Below are 27,909 nucleotides of genomic sequence, written 5' to 3'. Positions count from 1 at the left end.
AAACATAATCATCCTTGGCTGCTAAATGCCCTGTTTCCAGTTTCTTATGAAACCCAAACCTAACAGAATAAGCCCATCACTGTGGCAGAGTGTCCAGAGAAACACAAAGTATCATCTTCCACACGTTAAGCTTTAAAATTGCTGGCTTTTACCCTGGCACCACACCAAAGCCCGTCATGTTCTTTGGCCCAGTGGTGGTACAGATCACAATGACAAAGCACTCAGTTTTCTCTCTCTAGGATTTAGATTTGTTGACCAGATAGAAGCAACATGAGATGGTGGTGTCTTATTTCTCTCAAATGAAAGTCTAATTTACTTTGTTTTGTCTTCCCCCAACAGTAGATCAACCACATGGCTCCCATCTTTTAAAGTGATGTTAGGCTAAATTCACATGTCAGAAGAAAAACTATTTGAGACTATGTGCTTTTTTTCTTTCTTTTTTTTGTCTCTAAGTAACCATCCAGACTACAACAACGGCAGCCCACAGCAGGCGTATGGGCAGATACATCTGGGATTTCGGAGTGTCAAAAACGAAGATCAGCTCTCTATCTTCTAGCTTACAGCAGGTTTTTTTGTGCTGATGGGCAACCAAGATAATGAGCAAACATTCTAAAGGGTTTCTGATGGAAATGATCATTAATCCTGGTCTCCTGATGCGCAGTCAGGAGGACCAGCCGTGCGTGTAGCGCTGCTTCTGAACGTCTCCCCTCCCCTGTTTCTGCAGTGTTACTGTTTTCCCTTTCTCGCTCGTCGTTTCTTGTGCCAGTGCTGCCCACCGCGAGAGTAAGACAAGACTTCCATTCCATTCCACACCACACTCACACTCCTCTTTCTTGTGTGCCACCATCCCTCTGCTTGATATCCATCTTGTCCTGATCCGCGTACTGTGTGGTTTGCGTCCTCTCAATCCTTCACCATTCATTCACGCCCACTCTCATGTGCAGCCCTGTTTGGTTCCTTGCGTTATCCAGCTCAGGCAGAAGAGCGAGGGAATTTTTTGCACTCAGTTTATTTTTCGGAAATAGAAAATACAATTAAATTCTCTTTTTTTTTAATTAATACTTTCTAAGATTTTGTTGTTGGTTTTTTTTGGACTGGTGTAATTTAATTTATTATTTTACGCATCAACACGCAGTCAGGAAAGGATAAAGCTGAAAGCGCCTTGTGGTTTTTGAATAATTTACTTAGCTTTGCGGAGGGTGTCGCGGTGGTGGAACAATGGGAATTTAATGAGGGGAACTATTCCGGCTGTGTTAAGTTTGCTGAGGTAGGGTACTTGTCAAAGAAAAAAGAGAGAGAAAGAAAACAAGCACCGGGGAAAGCTACGCGTCATTTCCAAGACACCAGCAACAAGCCAACACCATTACACCAGCCTGCCGTGTGAATGGCACACGGGGTGTCTTCCTCTGTTGAACTGGTGCAGGGTAGCCACGCTGTGACCAGGATCCAACTGAGATTCTGGGCTTTCCGTGAGTATCAGTGGGGCAGCTGTGCGCACCAAATGGACCGGTCTGTTTGTCCCTCATGCTCAGCCTACTGATCATTTAATAGGCTCTATTTTTTTTCTTTTTCCCTTTTTATTCTACCTCTGTAATATCACTTACCTAGCCGTCTCAGAATCTGTTTCTAACTTAGCGTTTTGAATTGTCTCGAATCTGCAACAGCGGCGTTTTGTGTTTTTGTGCTGCTACTGGCTCACATTTATGGCTTTTTTTTTTTTTCTTCTTTTTTTTAAAGCTTCTCAAAATTCTCCGATGTGGAACACTCGTTGCTTTCATGATGGTTTTAAAAACTGACTTTATGGTATGCTCGTTTAAGATAAGCTGTATTTCCACAGAGCAGCATGAAAGATAAGTTCATCTCCTGAGGCTAGAACTTCCACTCTGGGTTGACTCACTGACAGCTGCATCCAGGTGAGTAATACAGTTTCTCACAATGTTTAAAATAGGAACTATAACTATAAGCTAAGCAAACAAAAAGAAAGAAAGAAAACAAAGAAAAGAAACTAAGCAAGCCCCTGCATGAGAATTTTGCTTGCCCCCCATTATACTAGACTCTTAGACTAACAGCTGCATGTAAATCCAGTAACACTTGTCTTAGTGCTTAGACTGATGAGTGTGCTTTGACCTCAAAACAACATCTTGAGAAACTCCGGATTCTTTTCATTTTCTTCCACGTTTCTGTTCTGTTTTCCTTTTGTTTATGAATTCTAATGACTTTTCCTTCCCTAAATAGCAGAGATGACATTTATGAGGCGTCTCAATACAAACTGAGTGTGCCACCATTTGAAAAACACACACGCTTACACACAAAACAAGTGCAGGCATCAAAGTGTGAGTCATTATGTGTTTACTTGCCAACCCTGGACCTTTGCTTAGCAAACAAGAACATGTTAGAGGATTAATTTAATTTGGGTCTGCTTTTTTTTTTAAAGGCTTGGATAATTATGGAATTATTGAAGGTTAGTAACTCTGTTAGATGGAAAGTGGCATCATGCTGGGTTTGCCAATAGTTGGTAAAGTCTTCATGGTGCACTCGGGCTTTTAATTGCAAACATGTTAGAAATCAGCAGATCAGAGAACTGTAGTTTTGCACTGGTAGGATACTTGCACACTTTGAATAGATGTAATGTGACGAAGGTGAGGAGATTTCAGAGTGTGTGCTTGTGTTCACTAAAAAATGAAAACATCTGTATTCTTCAGGGGAAATGAATAATATGCTTCAGTATCTCATTTACTTGTTGCTGCCTGGCGACTTTAGTGAGGAAAACATATCACTAAATACTGCACAGAACAGAAAGAGACATTTTTTTTTCTCTATAGTTTTCCTGCATTTCCACCAGTCGGAGAGCTTGCTTTTGCCATAGAAACATCACCCACTCAAAATTTGTGCAGGATTGTGTGCCAGATGAAAGCAACGTATTAATTAAATCTGCTTTCGAAAGTGAAGGAATCAGTGATGATATCAATATGTGATTTCACATAACAGTAATGAGGGATATTTCATTCAGTCTGAAAAAAAGACTGTTTCATTGTCCCTGATTGGAGCTGCCTGTTGCAGGAGTCACTGTCCATGGTGCTGATCTCACTCGCTCAATCTGATCAGCAGACAGGTGTCGGGCTGTTGCTGTTGTTGTTGCACAAATACAATCTGTTAGTCACTTATTTATGAGCTAACAGCAGAAAGAAAGAAAAAAAACTGACGGCTTAATTCCTGCATCTGTGCTGCACCACTTCACCCTGAAATGTAGCCTTGATGGAAACCGTGCTCTCCTGTTATGCAGGTCAGATTGGAGAATGCTGCCTTTCACTGCCGCATGTCAATGAGAGCAGGTGCCAAACATGCAGCTTTGCCAGACTGCTCCTGCTGTAGGTGTGCAACCTATTTCTGAGACAAGGATGGTCTTTAAATTTTCATTAGAAAACACCAGACACATTACTAGACATCTTTCCCTCTCCTCTTTTTTCACAGATGTTAATCCTTTGAAGAGTTTAGCACTGTACTCCCTGAAATGTCTATTCAGGCCATTAAGATACCGCTGGCGGGGGGGGGGGGGGGGGGGGGGGGGGGTGTTGGCACTGGGGAATTGTTTTTAGTTGTCCCCTGATGCCATTTCCATTGCTTATGTAAAATTTTAAACTAAATTAAACTAAGATAAACAGCAGATTGGCTGATCTCAGTGGTAGCCCGCATCTGTGGATTTCTCAGCTGATACCCATCTAAGCGTCAGTCTGGTTAATTTCATATAACACATGGTATTAAAGCTGCTTCAGCCAGCCCACGAGTTGCTGTGCATATGCATGCTGCTTTGCAACCCCACTCCACCCTGTTATGCTCTGTCTGACTTAATCAGAGAAACTATGTTGGCAAATATAAATTACTGCATGTGGAATGGATTCTTTTAGGTAAGGTGGTGATGATTGAATTGCACTCAGGCATCCAGCTTTATATTTAATACTAGACCTGAGAGGTGTGTTGGACTCTCTAGACACTAGAGCTGTTCCTCCTTTAAATCATCCTATAATATATGTACCAGTAGGGCTACCTAAGAACAACTGCTCCTTTCTTGTTATTCTCATTGCCAGTGGATATTATTTTTGGACTCCCATCTAACTCGACAGTACGGGGTGGACTGAGTCAGTTTTTCCCTCGATACTACAGGTGCAAAGGGTAACATTTTCACTGCGGTTTAGCACAGAGTGACCACATTATATGTGTGGGAGTCGTACAGGGTAGTTCAATACCAGTGACTCAACGATTAGTAGGTGCCAATATTTCTGGCTCTCTAAACTCGGACCAACGAAACTGATGGATCCCACATCATTTGCATACAAAAGAGCACTTTTGTGGTGCCATATCGGGGTTATTTTGAGAATATAACTGAATAATGAACATCTGACATGTGGCTTTCTCATCCACCAGGCAAATTTCTTTTTTTTTTTCTTCCTGTCTTTCAGAGGTTCATGCGAACCTTCACATGTCACGTGCACTGATCTCTAGCATTAGAAGACTCAAAGCATCACCACACCATCATGTTTCTACACAAGCGTATCTTGAACTGCACTCCACCTGCCACCCCATGCATGTTCATCTCTCTTCTGCTGGTTCTCCTCCCGGGAGTCACCCGTTTCTCCTACGGCAGCAGGGATGATGACATCGGCAGCAGCCCAGGCAACTGCTCCAGTGATGACAACTGCTCCGAGGGCGTGGTGCTGCCCATGTGGAATCCCCAGAACCCTGCAGTGGGTGACAAGGTGGCACGTGCCATTGTTTACTTTGCCGCTCTCATATACATGTTCCTGGGCATGTCCATCATCGCCGACCGGTTCATGTCTTCTATCGAGGTCATCACCTCTCAAGAAAAGGAGATCACTATCAAGAAGCCTAATGGTGAGACAACAACAACCACTGTGCGCATCTGGAATGAAACGGTCTCCAACCTGACCCTGATGGCCCTGGGCTCCTCGGCACCAGAGATCCTGCTGTCTGTCATCGAAGTGGTCGGCCATAACTTTGAAGCGGGAGCTCTGGGTCCCAGCACCATCGTGGGCAGTGCTGCTTTCAACATGTTCATCATCATTGCTCTCTGTGTCTATGTGGTGCCAGAAAATGAAACCCGCAAGATAAAACACCTGCGGGTGTTTTTTGTCACCGCAGCCTGGAGCATATTCGCCTACATCTGGCTGTATCTCATCCTGTCAGTGTTTTCCCCCGGAGAAGTGCAAGTCTGGGAAGCAGTCCTGACCTTCCTCTTCTTCCCCCTGTGCGTTCTGCAAGCCTGGATCGCAGACCGCCGCCTGCTCTTCTACAAATACGTCCACAAGCGCTACCGAGCCGACAAGACCCGCGGCATTATCATCGAGTCAGAGGGAGATGCCATGTTCACTAAAATGGACTTGGAGATGGATGGACAGGGTGTGAACTCTCACACTCACCCCAAAGAGGCTCTGGATGGGATGCTGGAGGGTGTGGAGGAAGGTGGTGGGATGAGTGCGGAACAAGATCAAGAAGAAGAGGCCCGCAGGGAGATGGCTCGTACTCTAAAAGAGCTAAAACAGAGGCACCCAGATAAGGACATGGAGCAGCTCATCGAGATGGCCAACTATCAAGTGCTGGTCCAGCAGCAGAAGAGCAGGGCGTTTTATCGCATTCAAGCTACGCGCATGATGATCGGAGCGGGGAACATCCTGAAAAAGCATGCAGCTGACCAGGCCAGGAAGGTGGTGAGCTGTCACGAGGCCAGCGGGCAAGAGGAAGATCCTAACACTATCTACCTGCAGTTTGAAGACTCTCATTATCAGTGCTTTGAGAACTGCGGCTCACTAAAGCTGACCGTGAGTCGGCACGGAGGAGAAAGTGGCTGCACTGTCAAGGTGAGGGGGGAAAGCACAGATATTGCAAATGCTCAAGGTCAATTTTAAATCACCTTTAACTGCCTGAGGCATAAAGTATTAATATTAATATTTTTATTACAACTCCAGCCACTACATATTTGATGTATTTTTTTTCCCCCTGCACAGGTGGAATACCGGACGGAGGACGGGACTGCCAATGCAGGTTCAGACTACGAGTTTGCTGAGGGCACGTTGGTCTTCAAGCCTGGCGAGACAACCAAAGAGTTCACTGTTGGCGTGATCGACGATGACATTTTTGAAGAGGACGAGCACTTCTACGTACGCCTCAGCAACCCGCGCATCGTGCATAGAGCCGAGGTCTCAGTCCTGGAGCCGAGTTCCATCACCTCCAGCAACAGCATGGTGGGCCTTCCCTCCCATATTCCTCCAAAGGCGGCACTGGGCAATCCTCACATCGCCACCGTCACCATCTACGACGATGACCACGCTGGCATCTTTACGTTTGAGAGCAACTCCACAAGGGTCAGCGAGAGCGTTGGCAACATGCAGGTGAAGGTTCACAGGACATCCGGGGCACGGGGAAAAGTGGCTGTGCCCTACCACACTGTCGAGGGGACCGCCAAAGCAGGGGAGGACTACGAAGAGGTGTCCGGCAAGCTGGAGTTTCAGAACGATGAGACCATGTGAGTGCCAGTTCCTCTTGTTCATCACTTGATTAAACATCACCGCCCACACATTGGTACATTAAACTGTCCTGCTAGATTACTGTAAGTTATCTATTCTGGTAACGAATGAAAGGCCTATTTTTATGACTCACAGATACGTTTGCTCGGCGAAGTTTAGCTCTTTTCGCAGGGACGATGTGGGAGGATAAGAGGATATAATTGTGCGGCAGATAATGAAAGATCGTGGAGATTTAAAAGAACAAGAAAAAGGAGGAGAAGAGGAAGATGAAACCCAGAAACAGTTTCCTGTGAATGAATTAAATGCAGCCTGTTGGGATTTCTGTGGAAGTTCTGTTGAAGCTCATTGTAATGCACAACACTAAAGACTTCCCTGTGGAAAACAAAGGAAGCCCACACGAGCAACAGAGTAGAAGAGGGGGGAAAAAATCAGACAGGTGACTTGCACGGCAGCTACTAAAACAGGTGCATGCACTGGAGCCCGTGTGGTTATTTTAGTTAAAGCATTCGTGGATGCGCCAGCAGAGATGAGGAGAGAAAAAGATGAGGGAGGCAGAGTGCAGAGAGCGAGGGAGTGAGAGAGCGCTGAAAGAGTGATGTTTTTCCAGCTTTTCTTTCTTTCCTTTTTTTTTTCACTTGAACGCTGTTTGAAAGGGCTGGCTGAATGATGAGTACACTTGTAGTGTTTGCTTTATGACGTGATGAGCAAAAGACCTGGCAGTTACACAGAACGGTTATGTTTTTTTGTTTTTTTTAATTTCTTACTTTAAAAAAAGAAAGAAAATGCCCTCAACCGTACTGAGCTCATTACAAAATGATTTACTGCACGGCAAAGGACGAAACAAAGGAATCAAATGTGTCAGATGCATCCGTCTGCGCGAGGCTCGTGTGTAGGTGTATTGTGTAGGTTGGCCGAGTGGGAGGAAAGGCAGGTGAATACATGGTGTCAAAGAAAACGCAGATCTCCCTATTTGTCTTTCTTCTTTTTTTTGCCTCGCAGCGCAGGTGAAATTTGAATATACTGCTCTGTTTTTAGCAGTTTCCTCGCGCACAATCTATGCTTTTTCTCCTTTTTATGCATTAGTCTATGTGTATAATTAAGGCCGTATTAGAGTGCTGAATCTGCTTTAAACCCACATCAAGCAACATGTCGCTCCAAAGGGGAACTAAAAAGAGCTTCTTGAGCATCCAAAGCAATTAAAGAGAGTGAAGAGGGGTTAAAGGGGTCCCAAAAGTTCCCCTCATAGCACAGTCAGCTACAGAGGCTGCAGTTAATGAGTCAATAGTGTATAACAATGTGAAATGAGAGGCAGGCAGCTGGCATCTGCATTCAAATGGAGACTGAGCAGTAGATACAGTCCTCACCTACTGAGCTAAGACTGTGCTCATCCGACTGTAGAAAGCTGACAGTGAAAGTACACTTCATAATATCTGGAGTCATGCTTCCCTTAACAGTCGATGTGCAGCAGTGGAGAGGACTGGGGGTGTGACTGTGGAGAGTGGGATCCAGTGGGGCAGGACAGTTTGTTATCAGAAAACAGATGAAAAGAAAACCCAGACCCAGCAGAAAAAAAATGCCAAAGCAGTGTTCAGCTACTCCTGTCCTCCTCGGAATAGCAAGCGAGGACTTAAAGGGGAATGCGGGAGTACTTTGATCATAGGTGGGAAAGGTTTGACTCAGATCTTGAATCGAAATTGCCAGGTCGAGCAGCTGACTTATCTTTTAAGCTGAATCTAAATGAGTTTTCTAATATTGCTGCTGGAAATGCGCTCATCTCTGCGTGCCACCCGAAGGTGTTAATGTTTGACTCTGATGCCGAGCCAAAAGTTCACCACTTTTGGAGAGCTTAAGTCGAAGACTGCCAGGCCAGATTGTGCTCCTCTTTACGCAGCGTGTGAATTCTTTATGCCAGTCAGTCCCGTTAAAAGATGTAGGTGAAATGGCATCATCTTGAAGCGTCGCCGTCGTTGTATGCGTCTATTTGTTTCTCCGAGCCTATAAACTCACACCCTCTCTGTGTTAAATGCACGTCTGCGCTCATTACTGCTCAGCAGGCTGCCAAAGTTCATCGTTCAAAACCGAGCTGGCTTTTCATACCCGAGTGTTTCCCCGCTTGTTCGCGACAAAGAGATGACACTCGGCGACGGTCCTCTGGGCACCTCTGTGTTTGCGTGTTTGTTACAGGGTCTCAAGCTTTGTGTGTCTTTGTGCTCACGTACATCTGTCTTCCCCCGTCAATATTTGAGCATGCAGAGGAGCAAAAGAGGAAGCCAAGTTTTTAAGCTTTTGATGCGGAGCCAGGAGGAGCAGTTTAAAATCTAGGCATGCATATAAATAATAATTTACCATTGAAATTCTGCTCTGCAGTAAATAAATTATGATGTACAGACACAAACCTGAGCCAAAATAAACAAGCTGACATCAAGTGCCATTTTACATTCTGTGTTTATGGATTAGAGGAAGATCTGCAATAGACCCTTTGATGCTCGTATGTAGCATAATCTCATATCTGTTCTCGTTAGTGCCTCAAATATGCGCCTCTATGCACTAGTTGAGTCTGAAGTGGATAATGGGGGCAGTTACATAAGCTAAGATAAAACAGATAGAAGGGGATCACTTTTGAAAAGAAAATCAATACACTGATATTCTTTATCGCTCACGCCTGAGGTACTCGAGCTCGATGACATACAGAACTTCCTGAAAGACACACAGATTCAGGGCTTGGTAACATTAACACAAAACATTTGCAGACCCATGTTTACATATTATAGCTGTTTAATGTAACTTGGAGGTAGTGTCAAAAATATGTGGAAAAACCAGCAATGTGGGCTACTCTTGTTTGTGTTTGGGCTGTTAGCCTTTAGCTTAGCAACTGCTGCAAAGAAGACAGAAGCTATAACTAAATAACTTTTTTATGGCATTTTTCCTTTATTGATAAGAAAGTGTAGACAGCATACAGGAAAACAGGAATTGCTTTGGGCGGACTCAGACCCCTGGCATAACCTCTGGCATGCAGCTTCTTTATAAATCCTCATTAAAAAGAATGAAAACATCCAACTGCAGTTATTGCTTATCCTGTCCCTTCAAATCAACTTTTCAAGTAGCCACAGAGCTAATCACATATTAGCCTTCCTGTTTCCATGTCACAAAGGACGGCACTGTTTGTCAATCAGTGCACCACCATAATTCACTGTGAAATTTCTTGACTTTTAATGGATAATAGACATTTGTGATCCCCAGAGGATGAAACATCTCAATGTGGTTGGACTGGGGTCAAATATTGTACAGACAAACAGTCATGGTTCTCGGAGGATGGATCCTAATGTCTTTGATGGCCTAACGTTTTCTCTTGTGCTGATATGAGGTTAACATTTGTAGCTCTGAGCGTAATATCTCTGCAATTAGTGCTATGAAATTAGGCCCACCAGTTAATGCTCACCTCTAGAGGAACGGTAATCAAGCGATAGCATACCTCTGGTCAAAATCCTTCCCAAAGCCAACTGTGCTTTACATTTATTGCAAATTAGCAAGTGAACATACTAAATTGAGATAGTGAACATGTTACACAGTACACCTGAGGAGAATCAGCGTGTTGTCCTGCTGACATTAAAATTTACCACTGAGCTTAAATTCAGGGGAGCAGCTAACACGGCTGCAGGGTAGAAATGAATTTCAAATTCTCCTCGTCCCACTTGTCTCTCCCTGTGCTTATTAGTTCAGACCATTCTCCATTATGTTGCCACACATTTTTGCAAGTACAAGTTATCAGTGGTGGAATAATTTGTTATTATCAATGTCAAAACGGGTTTCTTTCTGTAGAAATTTTCTCTACATAATAACCCAAGAACACAGTGGAGACACAGTAATGTAATGTAATGCAGCTGCTTTCTGTTTATAATGAGCTACACTGCAGCCTCTCTGGAGCTGGCTGAGATTCAATATCTTGCTCAAGGACACTTCAGCACTGTAGGCAGATGCTGACATACCACTTTGATTCATGGCTCTTTAAATGAACGGAGGTGCTAGGTCCAGCTGTGGATTTTGACACACTGTCATGCATTCACTCGGTCTCCCTGCCGGCTTAATTTTTGTCAGGGTCTCGGGAGGGCAGAAGCTTTCTTTTTTTTCTTTTGCAGCAGGCAGAGGGTAGAAATTAGAGACACTCTCTCTGGCTACAGAGTGAACACAGTCATACCTGTGGGCAGTTTGGAGTCTCCGGGCCTCATGCCTTACTGTATATGCCTCTGGATTGTGGGAGGAAACTGGAGCATCCTTAAGGAACCGACAAAAAATGTGGAGGAGAGGGAACCTCCAAATAAAAACAGAACTACTTTAAGAGTCACAGACGATATGTATGATGCTTTCTTTCTGTAGGTGACAATTATGACCAACCTCCTTTTTCTCATTTCTCTGGTTAAGTCAAACTAATCCTGATAATTAATTTACAAACAAGGCATACTTTTTTTAGCATTCAACATACTCTCAGTAAATGTAAGACAACTGCAAAAAGAGCCAGGCAGATGGAGAACAGATTACGGTTGTTGCAGATGGAGCAGAGATCAATCTTTAGAATGCATGCAATATTGTCTGTGTGACAGATGCAATTGGAGGTTTATACCACTGCGGCTACTCAGAAACTTTCCCAGGAATTGAGCCAACTGGGCAGCAGAGATGGCTGATGGCTCCGCAGTGTAATGTGATATGGAGCAAGCCAAGGATTTACAGTGTTGATAAAATCCAATTGTGTCTGTAATAATCAGAGTTTACATTGACTTGCAGCGACAGGGCTCATAAAGCAGGACTGTGTGCTGTTTAGAAAATGTATTTTTAAACTGAACATTTTAAACCCAAGCGCACGAAGGAAATTATAAAGGACCACAAATTTTAAAAGATAACTTTACATTTTGGGAAATGTGCTAAAATAAAAAAGAACAACTATGATTTTGCAGGGAGTCCTATTCGTTGTAAATAACTGGCTCAGCATGAATATTGTACAGTTGTGGTCAAAGGTTTACATACTTACCATGACAAAAATGAGGACTACGATTAAAAGCCCAGACAAACATCAGACAGAATTATGTCAGAATTAGGCCAGAAGCTTGTTAATGGTTACCAAAAAAAATCTTGTTGATATGCAACTTGCTAAGGGACATTTAACCAAATGTTAACGGGGGATATGATGCTTTTGACACTGTGTGGTTTAAAAAATATCTAATACTAATATAAATTCAAACTTGTGGACCCAATTCTTTTTTCTTTTGTTTTTTCAAACTCATTATAGATGTGTGCTGTATAATCATTTCACTATGAACAAAGAACAGTTTAAAAAAATCATCAAAAGCCCAAAAGTATAATGAAGTTTATATAAAATGATGAGTATCTGTAACTTTAAGATGAAATCCACAAACTTACATTTTTACATCATCTAAACTGACGTGCGAGAGCTGTGTTGTTAGCTGTAGACTGGGCTCAGCTAGGCTAGCTGTTTCCCTCCATCCAGACTACATGCTAAGCTAAGTCGACTGCTTGCTATTCTACTTTAATAATTTGAGTGCAGACATTAATCTGTCATCAATTTTCATTTTCAGGAAGAACACAAAATTGGGTATTTTTTTTAAATGTGAGACTATTCCTTTAACGTATTTAGCTAGTTAGCGGGTGTCTGACTTAGTTTACTTTAGCTAACTTTTTTTAGCTAAATCAGCTAAATTGTGATTATTTTTACCTACAGTGAAGATGAAGGCAGAACTTCATTGATTTCATACTTTGATTAGTTTACATGCTTTCATTGGTAGTCATTTACATGCTGGAAAAATGCATCACTTCATCATCTGAACTGCTTTTGGGTGGTGATGAGAGACAAAACCACTCACACTCTCAGCCATAGACAGTTTAGAACCAGTCAGTCTAACAAGCGTGTCTTTGGATTGAGGGAGAAAACTGCATCACCAGGACTAAAACTCAGTAGGCACAGGGGGAAAAAAAACGCAAATTCTACACAGAAATGTGGCAGCATACATTCTTGCTGCAGGTCAGAGTCGCTAACGACAGAACCACTGTGCGCATGAAAATTAAAAATGTGAAATATGTTCTTAAGCTTTGGGCTTTTAGGGCGTTTGAAAAGAATCTGCAACTTTCAAACTCTGGTGGTACGATTTTCTTTGAAGAATTGAAGCATAAATTCAGCTTGAATAGATTTTATTTTGTGTGTGAGTATTGCAAGCTGCCCTGTTGTCATCCGTTCTCGTAAAGTATAACCAAACTTTTGAGCGTTTGAGCCGCTGTTTCCTGCCAGGTAAATGACGCTCCGCAACGTGGTGACGTCATTCGGGGCGACTGGAATCGATAAGGGAATCGTTTGCAAAAATGGCAAAGAATTCCAAGGAACTGAAACAGTGGGAACCGGTTCTCAACAAGAACTGGTTTTCGATACCCATCCCTAGTTAAGAATGACAAGAGTGACATCCTGTTCATCAGAGGCTTCACATTATAAGCAAGCTGCATAGAAAAAAAGATCTGGAAAGTGAAATCTCAGCAGAGAAAAAGAAATCACCTCAAAGGAATATACTCATGCCTCTCTCCTCCTGCCAAGTTAAATTACTATAATAAAAATCTACCAGACATATACACTACATGCACAGAGATCAGCAGAGTATTGTTTCACTGTGAAGAAAGTTGTGTGGAGGTCAGACTGGCATGTGGGAAAATTATTTCAAATTAATTCAGTTAAATTCTGTGAAATCCAAAGCTATTTCTAGTGTTGAACAGGCACTGATTGCTTGTTTTTATGGTATGGCAGGCTGCTGCACGGTGACTGTGAATTGCAACATCCATGCTTTCAAATAACTTAAGGACTTGCCATTCCTGTGTTTGTAGCTTTTATATCAGAACATTCTCCTCATCTCTGCCTCCAGTGGCTTTTGAGATTGCTGTGTGTTAGGCCTCAGTTACACCAACCTAATACAGACTGTGAAGCAGCACTTTGCCACCAGTTTCTCCTAGCGACAGCAAACAACCTACCACACGCACCAACCAGCCAGGGGAATACACATTTTTCTCTGGTGACCAGTGGTTTCCAGATGGTTGCAGACTAGTGTGCAGGACTGGAGTGTAGCAATAATTAAATCATCTGTTCTTCCATTCGTAACTGTCTTTTCTTTAGCAAGCACTGCTTGTCTTTAGCCACTCAGTTTTGCTTGGTTTATTTGCACTACTAATGCTTTTGAAATACTAACAAAGGTATTACTGATTCAAGTAAAATATATATTTTTAAAAAGAGGGATGGAACTACTTTACGTGAAGGACCAACTCACCGAAACTAAGAAAGCAGGAGAACTAATCTCACCACAGCTGTTTTTTAGTCTGTTTTGAAAAGTCACTTTTGATTTTCTCGCGTTTTGCATTATCACCCACCTCTTTTTGTCTGAAATCAGTGCAAATGAGCTTCAAACTGTGGCAGCAGTTTAGAGTTAGACTGCCAGCTAATCAGCCCGATGCATTAAATGAACCCGGGCCCCTGCTGCTTCTCGACAGCCTTTAATTTCTCGTTTGGATTTTAGTGGAAAATGTAAATGTTCGTCTGTATATTCTGCTTATCTAGGTACGCTACGGCAAGACAAACAGTGTCTGCCTAAAATGTGATGTAATGTCAAAATGGCTGCTACATTAGCACAATCCACAGCAGCAGAGCCTTCACATTTTATTTCAAGGCCCCGGCACGGCGATTCAAAGCAAATATACCATGCACACAAACTCTTTTGTTCCTGTTGCGAGGTCTCCAGGCTGCGCTTCACGTTGCTCCCACTGGCATGACTTAGCCTGACATTAGACAGCCAGTGACGTATCGTTGCTGTTTAAAATAAACTTCTTCTTCCTCAGCAAGCAAAAGCTCTTCATGCGTGTTGTCAAACCCTGAGTGTATATGTGTAGACAGAAATAGACAGCCACCCACATATCATTAGGGAGATGGAGGGAGAGGGAGAGAGAGAGACTGGCTGTGACAGTGTGGGCGAACGAAGAGGGCTGAAGAAAATATGTCGGTCACAGTTTGACAAAGCAGCCTCACGTTTTTGAGCTCTCGGATTTAAGAGCACAAACTATATATATATGTCTTATCATGAGTCCCTGTGTAGATAGGTGATGCTTAATTTCCACAGAGACAAAGGTAATAATTCAATTCCTCATGACTTCTAACTTGAGTGTGTGGGAGGGGTGTGGGCTATTTCGCTTTAGTTGTGCTCTAATGGAATTAATGGTGCAGAAGGAGTCCGCCCTCTTGTGGGGTATTAGGAAAATTTATATTTTAGTCTTTTTTTTCTTCGTAGTGTTCGGCAGCGCATGATATTTGTCAATTTGGGGGAAATGTTGAGCTTCCACCTTCTTATCTAACAGATCTGTTTCATGATTCACTGTGTAGGCAGTCTACCTCTTAGCTACTCTGGTTTTATTTGAATGTGTACGAAAGCATAGTCTCAGCATTGGAAGCTGCTCTTACCTGCCTGGGATCTATTTTGAGCGTGTTTAGATAACAGAGGGTTACTGCAGGTTGACTCATACGGGCAGCTACTTTTATTTCCCCTAAACAAAGCTAATCCGCTTCTCCTTGTTCCCCTGACCCCTCGACCTTTAGGAAATTGCTGAATGTGAAGATCATTGATGATGAGGAGTACGAGAAAAACAAGACATTCACAATTGTGTTGGAGGAGCCCATACTGCTGGAGGTGGGACAGAGACACGGTGAGTGGATGACATCACTGTGTGCTACATGTGCAGAGTGATATGTCACTCTATTTGGTGGCTTGAGATAAATGTGTGCACTAAATGCTTGGATTAATGCAGATTAAACCTTACAGCACAACTAATCTCAAACTTCCTCATCAATACTTATTCATGAAGACTGAAAGTCTAATTGATGTACTTAAAATTGCTCAGGGTTAGAATAAAAATGTCATTATATTTCATCAATGTTATTTTTGAGAGCTTTTACAGTCAATCATTCAATTCAGTTCAATTTTATTTATATAGTGCAACAACAGCTGCTTCAAGGAGCTTTATATTGTAAGGTAAAGACCCTGTAATAATACAGAAAAAAACAATCAGATAACCCCTATAAGCAAGCACTTGGCGACAGTAATGGTAAATGGCCTGTATTTGTATAGCGCTTTTCTAGTCCCTAAGGACCCCAAAGCGCTTCACACTACATTCAGTCATTCACCCATTCACACACACATTCACGCACCGGCGATGGCAAGCTACACAGCTGCCCTGGGGCGCACTGACAGAGGCGAGGCTGCCGGACACTGGCGCCACCAGGCCCTCTGACCACCACCAGTAGGCAAACATGGGGTTAGTATCTTGCCCAAGGATATTTGGCATGCAGCCAGGAGGCAGCCTGGGATCGAACCACCGACCTTCTGATTAGTGGCTGACCTGCTCTGCCACCTGAGCTACAGCCACCCCAGGAAAAACTCCCTTTTAACAGGAAGGAGAAAAGACACACTGTGGAAGAGCGCTGTAATTACTGTGCAATAGCTGCTTTTGCAATTGCATGTTAAATTAAACTAACTAACATCAAAAAAGTACTTGTAATACAACTGTGCTCATATCAATACTCACTCAGACTCTTTGCTAAATGTGATCATATTTTAATGATTGATGATTTGCAACCTAAAAGTACTGTGGATATATTAAAAATGTGACGTGTAGTCAGAAAATGTTTGGGAAAGTCCTGTTTATGAGACCTATTTATATTAATAACATACGATTCTGCTTATTATTTATTAAACATAATGACAATAAACACATACAAGAAATGATAAGCCAGTAATGAATGCAGAAAAAATATATTCCTGAAGTAAATTACTAAGTAGAGAATTCAAAACATAAATAACAGAATACATATTCACATAATCCACTATTATAAATAAAACCACTGACATAAATAAACCTAAATCCTCTATTCCAAGTACTTTTTATGCTCTTGATTAAATTTTGAGTATCAATATGCAGGCTGCTGTGTTTTATTTATTTCAATACGTGTCTCCCCAACATCTCTCGCGTTGGGTTTACCAATTATGATTGGCTGATCTGTCACTCAGAGTCACTGTAACGGACCGTAGCACACACAGAGGACTGACTTTCATTATCATCCAAGCACCATGTAGGAAATCCTGGATGATAGTTTATTCTTGTGCTGCCCTAGGTGACACTAATGACAACAAGACAGCAGTGGGTCCGGAGGACGTGTCAAAGATGGGCTGCCCATGTCTGGGAGAGCACACCAGGCTGGAGGTGGTCATTGAGGAGTCTTATGAATTCAAGGTAACACAAAATCAGCAGCTTCGTAACTCAGAGCCGACATGGACTGACTTTACAACATTAACCTGGAAAAATGCAGCGATTTCACTGATGTCACAGTATTTTGGGTTAATATATATTTTACTTTTGATGTGTGATAAATTATGCAACTCATGAATCTTCCAGTAGATGTGTTCACGCATCATTCAGCTTGAATAGTCAGAGTTAAAGAATTTGTATCATTTGCCATAATGCAGAATTTATAGCAGTACTCCATCTGTTTTGTATTGATAAGTTGGGTGTTTTACAAGAGACAATAAATGGTAAGTGAACCGGTACTTAAATAGCACCTTTCTACTCGGTTTGAGCACTCAGAGCACTTTTTATTACAAGTTTCATTCACCCAGTTCCACACATATTCATACAACACTTTCATCTAAGCACTTTATCTAACGTCCACAGACACACTCACATGCCGATGGATGTGTTGAGGGCAACTCAGGGTTTAGTATCTTGCTGAAGGATACTTTGACATTTGGACTGGATGAGCAGTGGATCGATCTCAACTCGGGAAAAAGTACAAATTTTTAAAAAAGAAAGAAACTTCAGTTACCTTAACACAACATGATATTAGGCCCAAGTGGCAACCTCAGAAGCTGGACAAGGAAGCCAGCCAAAAAAGTAGTGAAAAAAAAATGCTGCTAATTCTGAAAACAAGCTCATTTCCAGAGACTCTCTTGAGAACAGAATTAAACAAATTTACAGCCCGGTAAGAAAAGGCACTGGGATTGCTACTGCTAATTTTGGTATTCATGAAAAATGTGCTGAGGATGACTATTTATTTAATTCACTTTAAGTTATATCCAGACTTCAAGTTATGTTTTATTAGAGGCATGGTGTCTTTCTGTGACGGGTAGGCGCTGACACATAAGAAAAGTCACTGAACTCTGCCTGTGAGGTAAATTTGTGGTGCCAGTGCCATTTGGAGCTGAAAATCTGATTGATGAGAGAGTGGTGTGCTAACGTACTAGCTAACGCTAGCAACTTTGGTTAGCAAGTAGCATCCATAGATTATATGGCAGCAACAAAATGACCTGCTGATTATTTTTCCTGCTAATAAAATACTAATACGTCACTCACCAAATCTGGAGTTCTTGGATGAGCTGTTGTACACAAACATCAATATCGGCACAACTGTCAATCAACAAATGTTTGTGCTCCGCTGTAAGCCCTACAGGTAGAATAATGCTCTTTTTACCTTGGAGGTCGAAGCTAGGCGTGGCTAGCTGAATGCATTTCAGTAGTAGTCAAAAAAGCAGGTGCTGCCTAACACAGAGAGAAGATTAATCCATCAATAGACTCTGTTCATGAATAGAGCCTAATCAGTGCTTATCTAGTGAGTCATAAATACACAACAGTAGTGGTATAGATTACATGTTCCATCATTTACTACTATTTAGTAAGTAAGTACTGCCTATTTACAAGATGCCATGTTGGTGTTTTGAAACCACAAGTGGTGAGGAAGGGGCATATCTGACTGCGTCTCCACATGCTCATTAGCTAACAGCTATGAGCTGTATACAAGTGGCTAATCACTTTTTTTCAGTCCTGGAAAAGAAGTCTGTGTTAGCATTTTGTTTTTGTTTTTTTCATTACGGGAAATAATATTATGGTTCTAGGAACCTGTGGCTGTGCAATACACCTGTACAGCTAATAAATGTGTCATGCTATCATGCTAACAAAGCTAGCTAGCATCGGGTCTCCACTTTATGGTCACCTCTGGCAAATATAATTAAATAAATAAAGAATGTCCACTCAACAATAATCCAAAAAAACAATGACTGACATGTAGTGATGGCATTTTATTTTTGTGATCATGAAATAAATAACCCTCTGTTTGATGTGTAGTCTCCAGTCACAATCTGAGCTAACCCTTATCAGATAACTATGACATCATCGCCATTATACTTGTGCTGGAGCTACACAGATACCACAGATTCATACTGCAATCCTCTGCACAAGTAAACTGATCCTTCAGCTTAAAATGGGTGGTGCAGCGCTCTGAGACAATTTAGGAACATTTAAGCTGTAACATGATACCGCATTGATATTAACAGCTGCAGTTTTATGAGTTGGCTTGTGTTTCTTCACTGCTTTAAAGCAGCTTTATGCTCGCACACTCCCTTTCTCCTGGGGGCTACTGGGATTTTGTGCTCGCATCTGTTTTGGTGACTCACCATTGCTTCACACTGGGAGGACAGAAGCTGGTAATTGTATCTTGATTCACCACATCAGTGTCCCCAGTGTCATACAGCACTAAGATTGTACTGAGTATGTTATTCAGTGTGTGTTAATGCACCTTTCTTCTGCTTTCCTTGCAGAGCACAGTGGACAAGCTGATCAAGAAAACGAACCTGGCTCTTGTTGTAGGGAGCAGCAGCTGGAGAGAGCAGTTTGTTAGTGCCGTCACTGTCAGCGCAGGTAAGTCGCGGCGTCCTGAAATGTCTCATCTGTTCATCCCTCTGAAGGCAGTCCTGAAGAAGATTGAGCCTGCAGGCTGGATCCGGTCCACCAGCTGCCTGTTGTGCAGCGCTCACTTAGATATGTCTTTAAAATAAAATTCAAAATGCTCCGTTTAAGATTGCATAAAGAAAAAAACATCCCCAGTTTAACGGAAAGGGTTGAAAGAGCGTACAAAAACAAATGCTATTTTAATTCATTTTTGATCATTCTGAGCTTATTTGCTTCATCCATTTAAATCCAGACAGTTTATTAAAAATGCATGATGACGCTCATCATAAAAACTAAAAGGGCCGGCTCTTCCTCAACAATTAATGGCTCTGAAGAATTTATGACTGATGTTTGTGGTATGGTGAATCTTTTTTGGGGGGTCTTTCCAAAGCTGTCTGTGAACCTTTTAGATCTGCACTAGTGCACAAATCATTGGGCTAAAAGCTCACTTAGACTCCTGTGATGTGTCATTTGGTTAATGTACTCTTTTCTTTATTTTCTCTCTCTTGCTGGATGGAGAAACTCAGATTTGCATTTGTAATGTGCATATTTAAGATAGAAAGTACACTTCCTGCATGTCTCTGATTTGAAAAGGATTGCTCAAAGATGCTGAAGGTTTTACTGATCTAAAATATGAAGATGAATATGATGACAAATTGGCACTAAATTTCTGAAAAGTCAGGATTTTTTAGAGCTCATTCACTTCCACAGTTTGGGTCTGAGCTGTATTATGATAAATATGATGATATTATAAATTATAATGTAATCTCCTGCCCTCAGCGATGGCTGTCACTGGAATGGTAGCTCTACTAATTGCTGTGCTTTGGTCGCACGATGACACATTTGTTTTTAAATGGTGTGACACTAACTACGAGCCCCCCGCATGTGTGTAGTGCACTGAATTGTGACAACTGCGATGACTGCTGTATTGAAGCCACTGTATTCCTGTCCTCCTGTGGTGTATTTGTTGCACGTCTTTCTTATCTAAGCACAACTGGTCCAAATCCCATTTGGCTTTAACAATGATTTCTTGGCTGTAGATAACAGGAGCAGTATAGAGCAGTCACAGAATGGCTATGATAACAACGTGAATGGCCACATACCACAAAAGCAGCCATTGTCCAAACAATATCCACATTCACAGTTTCATCCAACAGCAGTGCATATTAAATCTTCTCTCCATTTTACAGTATCTGTAGAACATTTCCCAAAACTGCCAGTGTCTGAACAAACACAGTAACTGAAACTAAAATTATATCAATTTCATGGTGGCTTTACGGTGCTCTGTAAAGCCAAACAGTGGTCTAAATGAAGGTTGTGTTTCGCAGGCTTTCATGCATCTTTTCTGTCTTTGGTAGGTGACGACGATGAGGAGGAGAGCGGGGAGGAACGCTTGCCGTCCTGCTTTGATTACATTATGCACTTCCTGACAGTTTTCTGGAAGGTCCTCTTTGCTTTCGTCCCACCGACTGAATACTGGAACGGCTGGGCCTGCTTCTTTGTCTCTATTTCCCTCATTGGCGTTCTGACAGCTGTGACCGGGGACCTGGCCTCACATTTCGGCTGCACAGTCGGTCTCAAAGACTCGGTCACCGCAGTGGTGTTTGTGGCCCTCGGCACTTCTGTTCCAGGTGGGCATCTGTGCTTGTCGTTCAGTCCTACCAGCGGCCTTGTCCTGTGTCTCCTCTGGGCTTTTCCCCTGTGGCAGAAGCAGCTGCTTGTGTAACCTTTTCCTCCACCTGTGCTGTCAGAGGGATTCTCTCCAAAGCTCATGTCTTGGATATTAACAAGTTGTAAACAGAGAAAAAAAACCTTGTTTCGCTTGTTAGTTTCGCCCTAATTAAAGTCCCATTTTGCTATTTCCTAAACACTAACACTGAACACAAAAAATGACTATGAAAATTAGGTTTTGGTTTAATAAACAAGGGTTGCCAACTCTCACGCTTTGAGACTCCATCTTATCCTCTCATGCTTCCCTAAAAATCCCGTGCCAAATAAGAGAAAGCCATGAAGCCCCCCTTTTTGAAAAAGTCACCAGTAATGAATGTAAACTAGGTCTTAATATAAGAGTCAAATTCTCGTGTTTTCAGTTGTTCAATGATCCCTGAACTTGACTTCAGTAATTAGCCAGCTTAAAAATAATTATTCTTGACAGTCAGAAAACAACATTGTGCTTTTTTACACTGCAGACAAGTGATCTGTCACATACAGAGTCACAGTTTATTAGCTACACATATATTATTTGATACATAACGGCATTTCTCTCGAGTCCTGAACTCCTTGACAGCTGGGGGCCCATTTTTATTTTACTGTGAGTAAAAGTCAGATCTGTTTACGAGCCAAACAATGTTTCATCAATGAGAGAAAGTTTTCTATTTTGCAGTTTCACAGTAGGCTATTGGCTGTATTCCCATAACCACATATAGGATGTGGTCCTTCTAATCATTAATGCAGGGCCACAAGACTACAACAGCCTAATAACAATTAACGTACACACAGAGTACCATGGGTGGCTATAGTTTTATGAGAACAATATTACACAAAAACTGTGTTATTTTCAGCTTTAAATAACTGAGTTTCACAAAAATCTGGGTTGATTCTGTTCATCTGGACGCAGCATTTTCAGTGGGAGAAACGTTTCGTCACTCATCCAAGTGACTTCTTCAGTCTCAGCTGACTGCAGGTTTCCCCAGCTTTATAAACAGTACATCGCACAATGATTGAAATTAGCCCACTGGACAAGGGGCTGTGAGGTCGCTAATCATTAATATGCAAATTGTCATGACCACTGATCAACAAACAGTGTTGGGAAGGTTACTTTTAAAATATATTCCACTACAGATTACAGGATACATGGCCCAAAATGTAGTTTGTAATGTATTCCGTTAAGTTATTCAATGTGAGTAACGTATTCTGAATACTTTGGATTACCTAATATATTGTCTTGCTTTTTACAACTACATGAATGTAATATTGCTGTGTGATTTATTACTGAAGGCTACTCGCCACCGAGCTAACATTGTTAGCTGGCATTAGCTGAGGTTAGACTTGATGGATAGCATTAACAACCTGCTGGCTGCAAATAATCATGTGCAGTTCTGAAAGCAATACCAACTAGATTTTAAAATCTTAATATAAAATGAGTAACAGTAGGGTGGACATTAGGTAAGGCTGCAGTTTTTGCAGTGATCTCGTATAGAAAACTATTTCTGTATCAGTAATATGTTTTCTTTCTGTCTGCTTTCAGAACTGCACGTGATTATTTGCAGCTAGCAGGTTGTAATGCAGCCTTCATTAATAGTAATAAATCACACAGGAATAGTACATCAAAGATACTGAAGTGGCACATAGCCCAGGTAGCTACCACAACTAATTTCAACGAATTTCCAAGTAAGAAAGGAATTCTTGCCCGTGCACCGCTGGCTCTGTTGTGCTGGCTTTCGGTCCATTGTGTAACTGACGCCCCACCAACATTAACAGGACGCTTAGATAAAGCCTCTTATTGCGTGTGCTGTTTGGGTTTTCGGCAATGTGTGGAATTATGAACATTAGAGCAAAATTAGACCATTGATCAAAGCCCACTGATCAATGGCCATGAGTACCATTCACAGAGAGTTGGGGAATGGCTGCAATCACGGCATCTTAAGATGGTGAAAGATGTACCCTTAGCCCCCCCCCTTCAATTCAGAGATGGTCTTTCCTTTTTTCACGTAAATGGCCTCCTTGACTCCGCGCTCAAACTAGCGTTCCTCCCTGTCCAGGATATGTACATCCTCATCATTAAAAGAGTGTCCACTGGCCTCTAGGTGTAAATAGACTGCGGAGTCCTGGCCTGACGAGGTTGTGCCATCCACTTCCCCAGAGGTTGTTTGCCATGTATAAATCATGGCAATCCTCCAGGCACTTAACAGAGTACACTACACTACTCTGCTTGTCTCAGGGGACCCAATCCTTGAGGTGGACCAGTTTTTGGCGCAACATGTTTAAAAGCCAAGGAGATGTGGTGTTTAGAAAAAATGTGTCTCAACCCTTTGGGATTTACTTACCTGGATGATTGAGCATGCATCAAGACAATAACTGTTTACGACAATTTTGAAACACAACTAACATCACTTTAAATGTAAGTGTTGTTTTTAATACTTGAATGAAAACCCTTTTTAGTCAACGACTGGAAACATGGACATCACCTAATCCTGTGTTTCTTCCTGTGCATTATTCTGGCAGGACTTTACTCCAGCCATCTCCAGCTGCTGCTTGTTTTTGAGTCTCTCTTTTTGAGGGAGTTTGTATCAGTATTGATTCAAATGACTATCTTAATACAATGTTAATTTTATTATCTATTTATATTTATATATTTATATTTATATCTGAGTATGATTTTTGTTTTCTTTGACAACCCTTTTTTCCAGGAAAGCCTAATCAGACTTTCATGTTTTTAAGTGTAACCAGAGGTTTGCACCTTGTTATTCTTGTCTTTGTATTTCCATTCCAAAAAGCATGTCTTGATTGTAGATTCATAAAATAATCCAGTTTTATACCTCCTATTGAGTGTTCTTGACAGAATCGATGAAACCAACCAAGAAATAACTTCTGCAATCATACACTTTAGTCTTCTGTAGTCTTTTGGGATGTGTGGTATTGCTGAGCTGAACAGTCCATTTATTCGTTGTAACCATGATCTAGTTTGTTGATTTGGCCACTCTTACAGCTTAGGCTGTGTTCCTAAGTTTTTCCTTTGAACTTTCAGCCTAATCATGGCCTCGTTGCACTTGCACGGACACTTTGGACTTACATGCTAAGAGTTCCAGTCACAACTACAGGGAGTGCAGAATTATTAGGCAAATGAGTATTTTGTCCACATCATCCTCTTCATGCATGTTGTCTTACTCCAAGCTGTATAGGCTCGAAAGCCTACTACCAATTAAGCATATTAGGTGATGTGCATCTCTGTAATGAGAAGGGGTGTGGTCTAATGACATCAACACCCTATATCAGGTGTGCATAATTATTAGGCAACGTCCTTTCCTTTGGCAAAATGGGTCAAAAGAAGGACTTGACAGGCTCAGAAAAGTCAAAAATAGTGAGATATCTTGCAGAGGGATGCAGCAGTCTCAAAATTGCAAAGCTTCTGAAGCGTGATCATCGAACAATCAAGCGTTTCATTCAAAATAGTCAACAGGGTCGCAAGAAGCGTGTGGAAAAACCAAGGCGCCAAATAACTGCCCATGAACTGAGAAAAGTCAAGTGTGCAGCTGCCAAGATGCCACTTGCCACCAGTTTGGCCATATTTCAGAGCTGCAACATCACTGGAGTGCCCAAAAGCACAAGGTGTGCAATACTCAGAGACATGGCCAAGGTAAGAGAGGCTGAAAGACGACCACCACTGAACAAGACACACAAGCTGAAACGTCAAGACTGGGCCAAGAAATATCTCAATACTGATTTTTCTAAGGTTTTATGGACTGATGAAATGAGAGTGAGTCTTGATGGGCCAGATGGATGGGCCCGTGGCTGGATTGGTAAAGGGCAGCGAGCTCCAGTCCGACTCAGACGCCAGCAAGGTGGAGGTGGAGTACTGGTTTGGGCTGGTATCATCAAAGATGAGCTTGTGGGGCCTTTTCGGGTTGAGGATGGAGTCAAGCTCAACTCCCAGTCCTACTGCCAGTTTCTGGATGACACCTTCTTCAAGCAGTGGTACAGGAAGAAGTCTGCATCCTTCAAGAAAAACATGATTTTCATGCAGGACAATGCTCCATCACACGCGTCCAAGTACTCCACAGCGTGGCTGGCAAGAAAGGGTATAAAAGAAGAAAAACTAATGACATGGCCTCCTTGTTCACCTGATCTGAACCCCATTGAGAACCTGTGGTCCATCATCAAATGTGAGATTTACAATGAGGGAAAACAGTACACCTCTCTGAACAGTGTCTGGGAGGCTGTGGTTGCTGCTGCACGCAATGTTGATGGTGAACAGATCAAAACACTGACAGAATCCATGGATGGCAGGCTTTTGAGTGTCCTTGCAAAGAAAGGCGGCTATATTGGTCGCTGATTTGTTTTTGTTTTGTTTTTGAATGTCAGAAATGTATATTTGTGAATGTGGAGATGTTATATTGGTTTCACTGGTAAAAATAAATAATTGAAATGGGTATATATTTGTTTTTTGTTAAGTTGCCTAATAATTATGCACAGTAATAGTCACCTGCACACACAGATATCCCCCTAAAATAGCTAAAACTAAAAACAAACTAAAAACTACTTCCAAAAACATTCAGCTTTGATATTAATGAGTTTTTTGGGTTCATTGAGAACATGGTTGTTGTTCAATAATAAAATTATTCCTCAAAAATACAACTTGCCTAATAATTCTGCACTCCCTGTACTAAATCAACTCCAGATCTTTAATGGCTTAATTTGGTAAATATGCCTCATCTGGCCATGAAATTACTTGTAAGTCAATTATTTTTGAGCCTTTGAAATTAGGAAACTATATACAGTATAATAATGGCGGTACTTCCTAAATTAAGGCTTGAATTTCCTTAAATACATGTAGTGCTTATTGTACAGTCCCTGGTGTTTGTGGCACCTGTACTCAGTCTGTGCACATTACTGATTACTTATATATATTTGCCTATTTCTCTCTCTTTTACAGACACTTTTGCAAGTAAGGTGGCTGCCATCCAGGATCAATATGCTGACGCCTCTATTGGAAATGTGACGGGCAGCAATGCGGTCAACGTGTTCTTAGGCATCGGAGTGGCGTGGACCATTGCAGCAGTTTACTGGCACACCAAAGGCAAGGTGTTCAAAGTGAACCCGGGGTCCCTGGCCTTCTCTGTCACCCTCTTCACCATCATGGCGCTGGTGTGCGTGCTGGTGCTGCTCTACCGCCGACGTCCCACCGTGTCTGGAGGAGAGCTCGGTGGCCCACGGACAGCCAAGCTTCTCACCTTCTTCCTCTTCCTCTGTCTCTGGTTCATCTACATCCTGTTGTCCTCCTTGGAGGCGTACTGCCACGTGCCTGGCTTCTGAGACAGAGGGAAAGACACAGACACAAGTCCTTTCCTTGTTTTTACAATTTACTGAACGTGTTTTCTCTCCGTTTTTGTCTATTTTCACAAAGGTTTATAACTATTTGTATCATTAGCTATTATTAATACGGCACAGTATCTGACTGACTCTGATTCTTTGGACTTTGGTACTTTGCTCCCACCTATGCTGTGAAGGATAGCTTTAGCCACTGAAAATGAAGCTCTCTTGACTTTATTCCTTTTTTGAAATATTATATCACATGACACATTTATCTAATCATTTCTATCACCATAAATTATATTCTGTCACTTGATGCATACAGACAGCTTTTGGCATTGGATCCTTTCTCTCTCTGTTTGTAGATGTTAAGAAAGCACAAGATTGAAGAAAACGTCTAGAAGAATTCTCCTTTTTGGCCTTTGTTATATAGCGGAAACTTAAAGATGGTGCATGGGACGGCATTACATAGTACTTGGCATTTACATTAAGTGGAAGACAGAAGTGACCAGTAAAACATATTTGTGAGATGATATTTATTACTTAGTCTGTACAATTATTCATTGTATATCATGTAAAAGATGAACATTGTGCGTGAGAGTGTTGTGAAAGGTGTGCTTAGTTTTGCACGTTATCAGATAACAACAGTTTCTTGGTAATATATTTTAAAGTACTGTATGTAATATTTTGACATGGGTGTTGATGTGTTGATGTGTTTGTGTACATGTGAATCACAGCTGTATCATACTCTATTCACTGCCTGGTGCACTGTCATGTTTGACATAGCCAAGATTTTTTGGAAAAATAGCCTTTTTTTTTAAGTCAACCTGGAGCAGAGTGCCTGCTTTTAATTGTACAAATACTTTAAGCACATTTATGATTTTTGTGTATGCGTGTGTGTAGGTGGTGAGTGTGTGCTCCTTTGCACTCCAGCACAAATTGTCAAAAAGCATGGCACTGTCTCCATTTTGACTCCACAAAATGGTACGGGGTGGTTTGTTGGTAACAGAAGAGAAACAGAATTTGAATATGGATATTAAAAGGACTGCAGTTTTCTTATCTGTCATGCTGACACTGTGAACATTATTCAACAATATCTCTTTTAGGAAAAGCACAGCAGAGAGCAAACGGGCTCTTTTAAATGAGAGTGGAGTACACTGTATCATATCGCAATCACCAAACAAGTCCATCATTTGACATGGAAAATGTGCTAAAAGAGAAGACATGTACAGTGTGTCCCGAGAGTGTCTCCTTGTGTTGCACAGCAGTTGATACTGAAATCTGTTTTTTATTTAACCTAGAATCTGTAGAGCCATATTTATTGTAACAGTATAATAGTAGAGGTATTTATATGATCGATTTTAGTTTTATTGATATGCACGTTTAATGTATAAAAAAAGTGGAAATAAATGTTGCTCATTTATTATGCCGTTAGACGCCTTGTCATCTTAATTTAACTTTTTGAACGATGGTTTAGATTATACAAACCAAGCAGGTCGTCAATGACTCTCACAAACTACTCTTAATAAAGTTA

General features: G+C 41.7%; 1 protein-coding gene across 3 annotated transcripts; it reads left to right on the top strand.

The window, feature by feature from the left end:
- Positions 1-466: 466 nt before the first annotated feature.
- slc8a4a (solute carrier family 8 member 4a) lies at positions 467-27,575 on the top strand. 3 transcript variants are annotated; one of them, XM_040049870.1, is made up of 9 exons: positions 467-783; positions 1,838-1,913; positions 4,458-5,873; positions 6,021-6,538; positions 15,169-15,275; positions 16,741-16,859; positions 19,217-19,316; positions 20,705-20,977; positions 25,999-27,575. In XM_040049870.1, exons 3-9 carry the CDS (start codon positions 4,533-4,535, stop codon positions 26,376-26,378), a joined length of 2,838 nt encoding a protein of 945 aa, XP_039905804.1. In that variant the 5' UTR covers positions 467-783; positions 1,838-1,913; positions 4,458-4,532; the 3' UTR covers positions 26,379-27,575. The 3 variants fall into 3 exon arrangements, with proteins under 3 accessions (XP_039905804.1, XP_039905802.1, XP_039905801.1); XM_040049868.1 differs by lacking the exon at positions 467-783 and adding an exon at positions 790-1,469 and having other exon boundaries at positions 1,843-1,913; XM_040049867.1 differs by lacking the exon at positions 467-783 and adding an exon at positions 790-1,469.
- Positions 27,576-27,909: the final 334 nt, after the last annotated feature.

This window comes from Simochromis diagramma, unplaced genomic scaffold, assembly GCF_900408965.1.
Source record: "Simochromis diagramma unplaced genomic scaffold, fSimDia1.1 OVJJ01000050.1, whole genome shotgun sequence".
Lineage (NCBI taxonomy): Eukaryota > Metazoa > Chordata > Actinopteri > Cichliformes > Cichlidae > Simochromis > Simochromis diagramma.
Note: the sequence above shows the minus strand (reverse complement) of the source record. Positions and strands in the feature narration are given on the sequence as shown.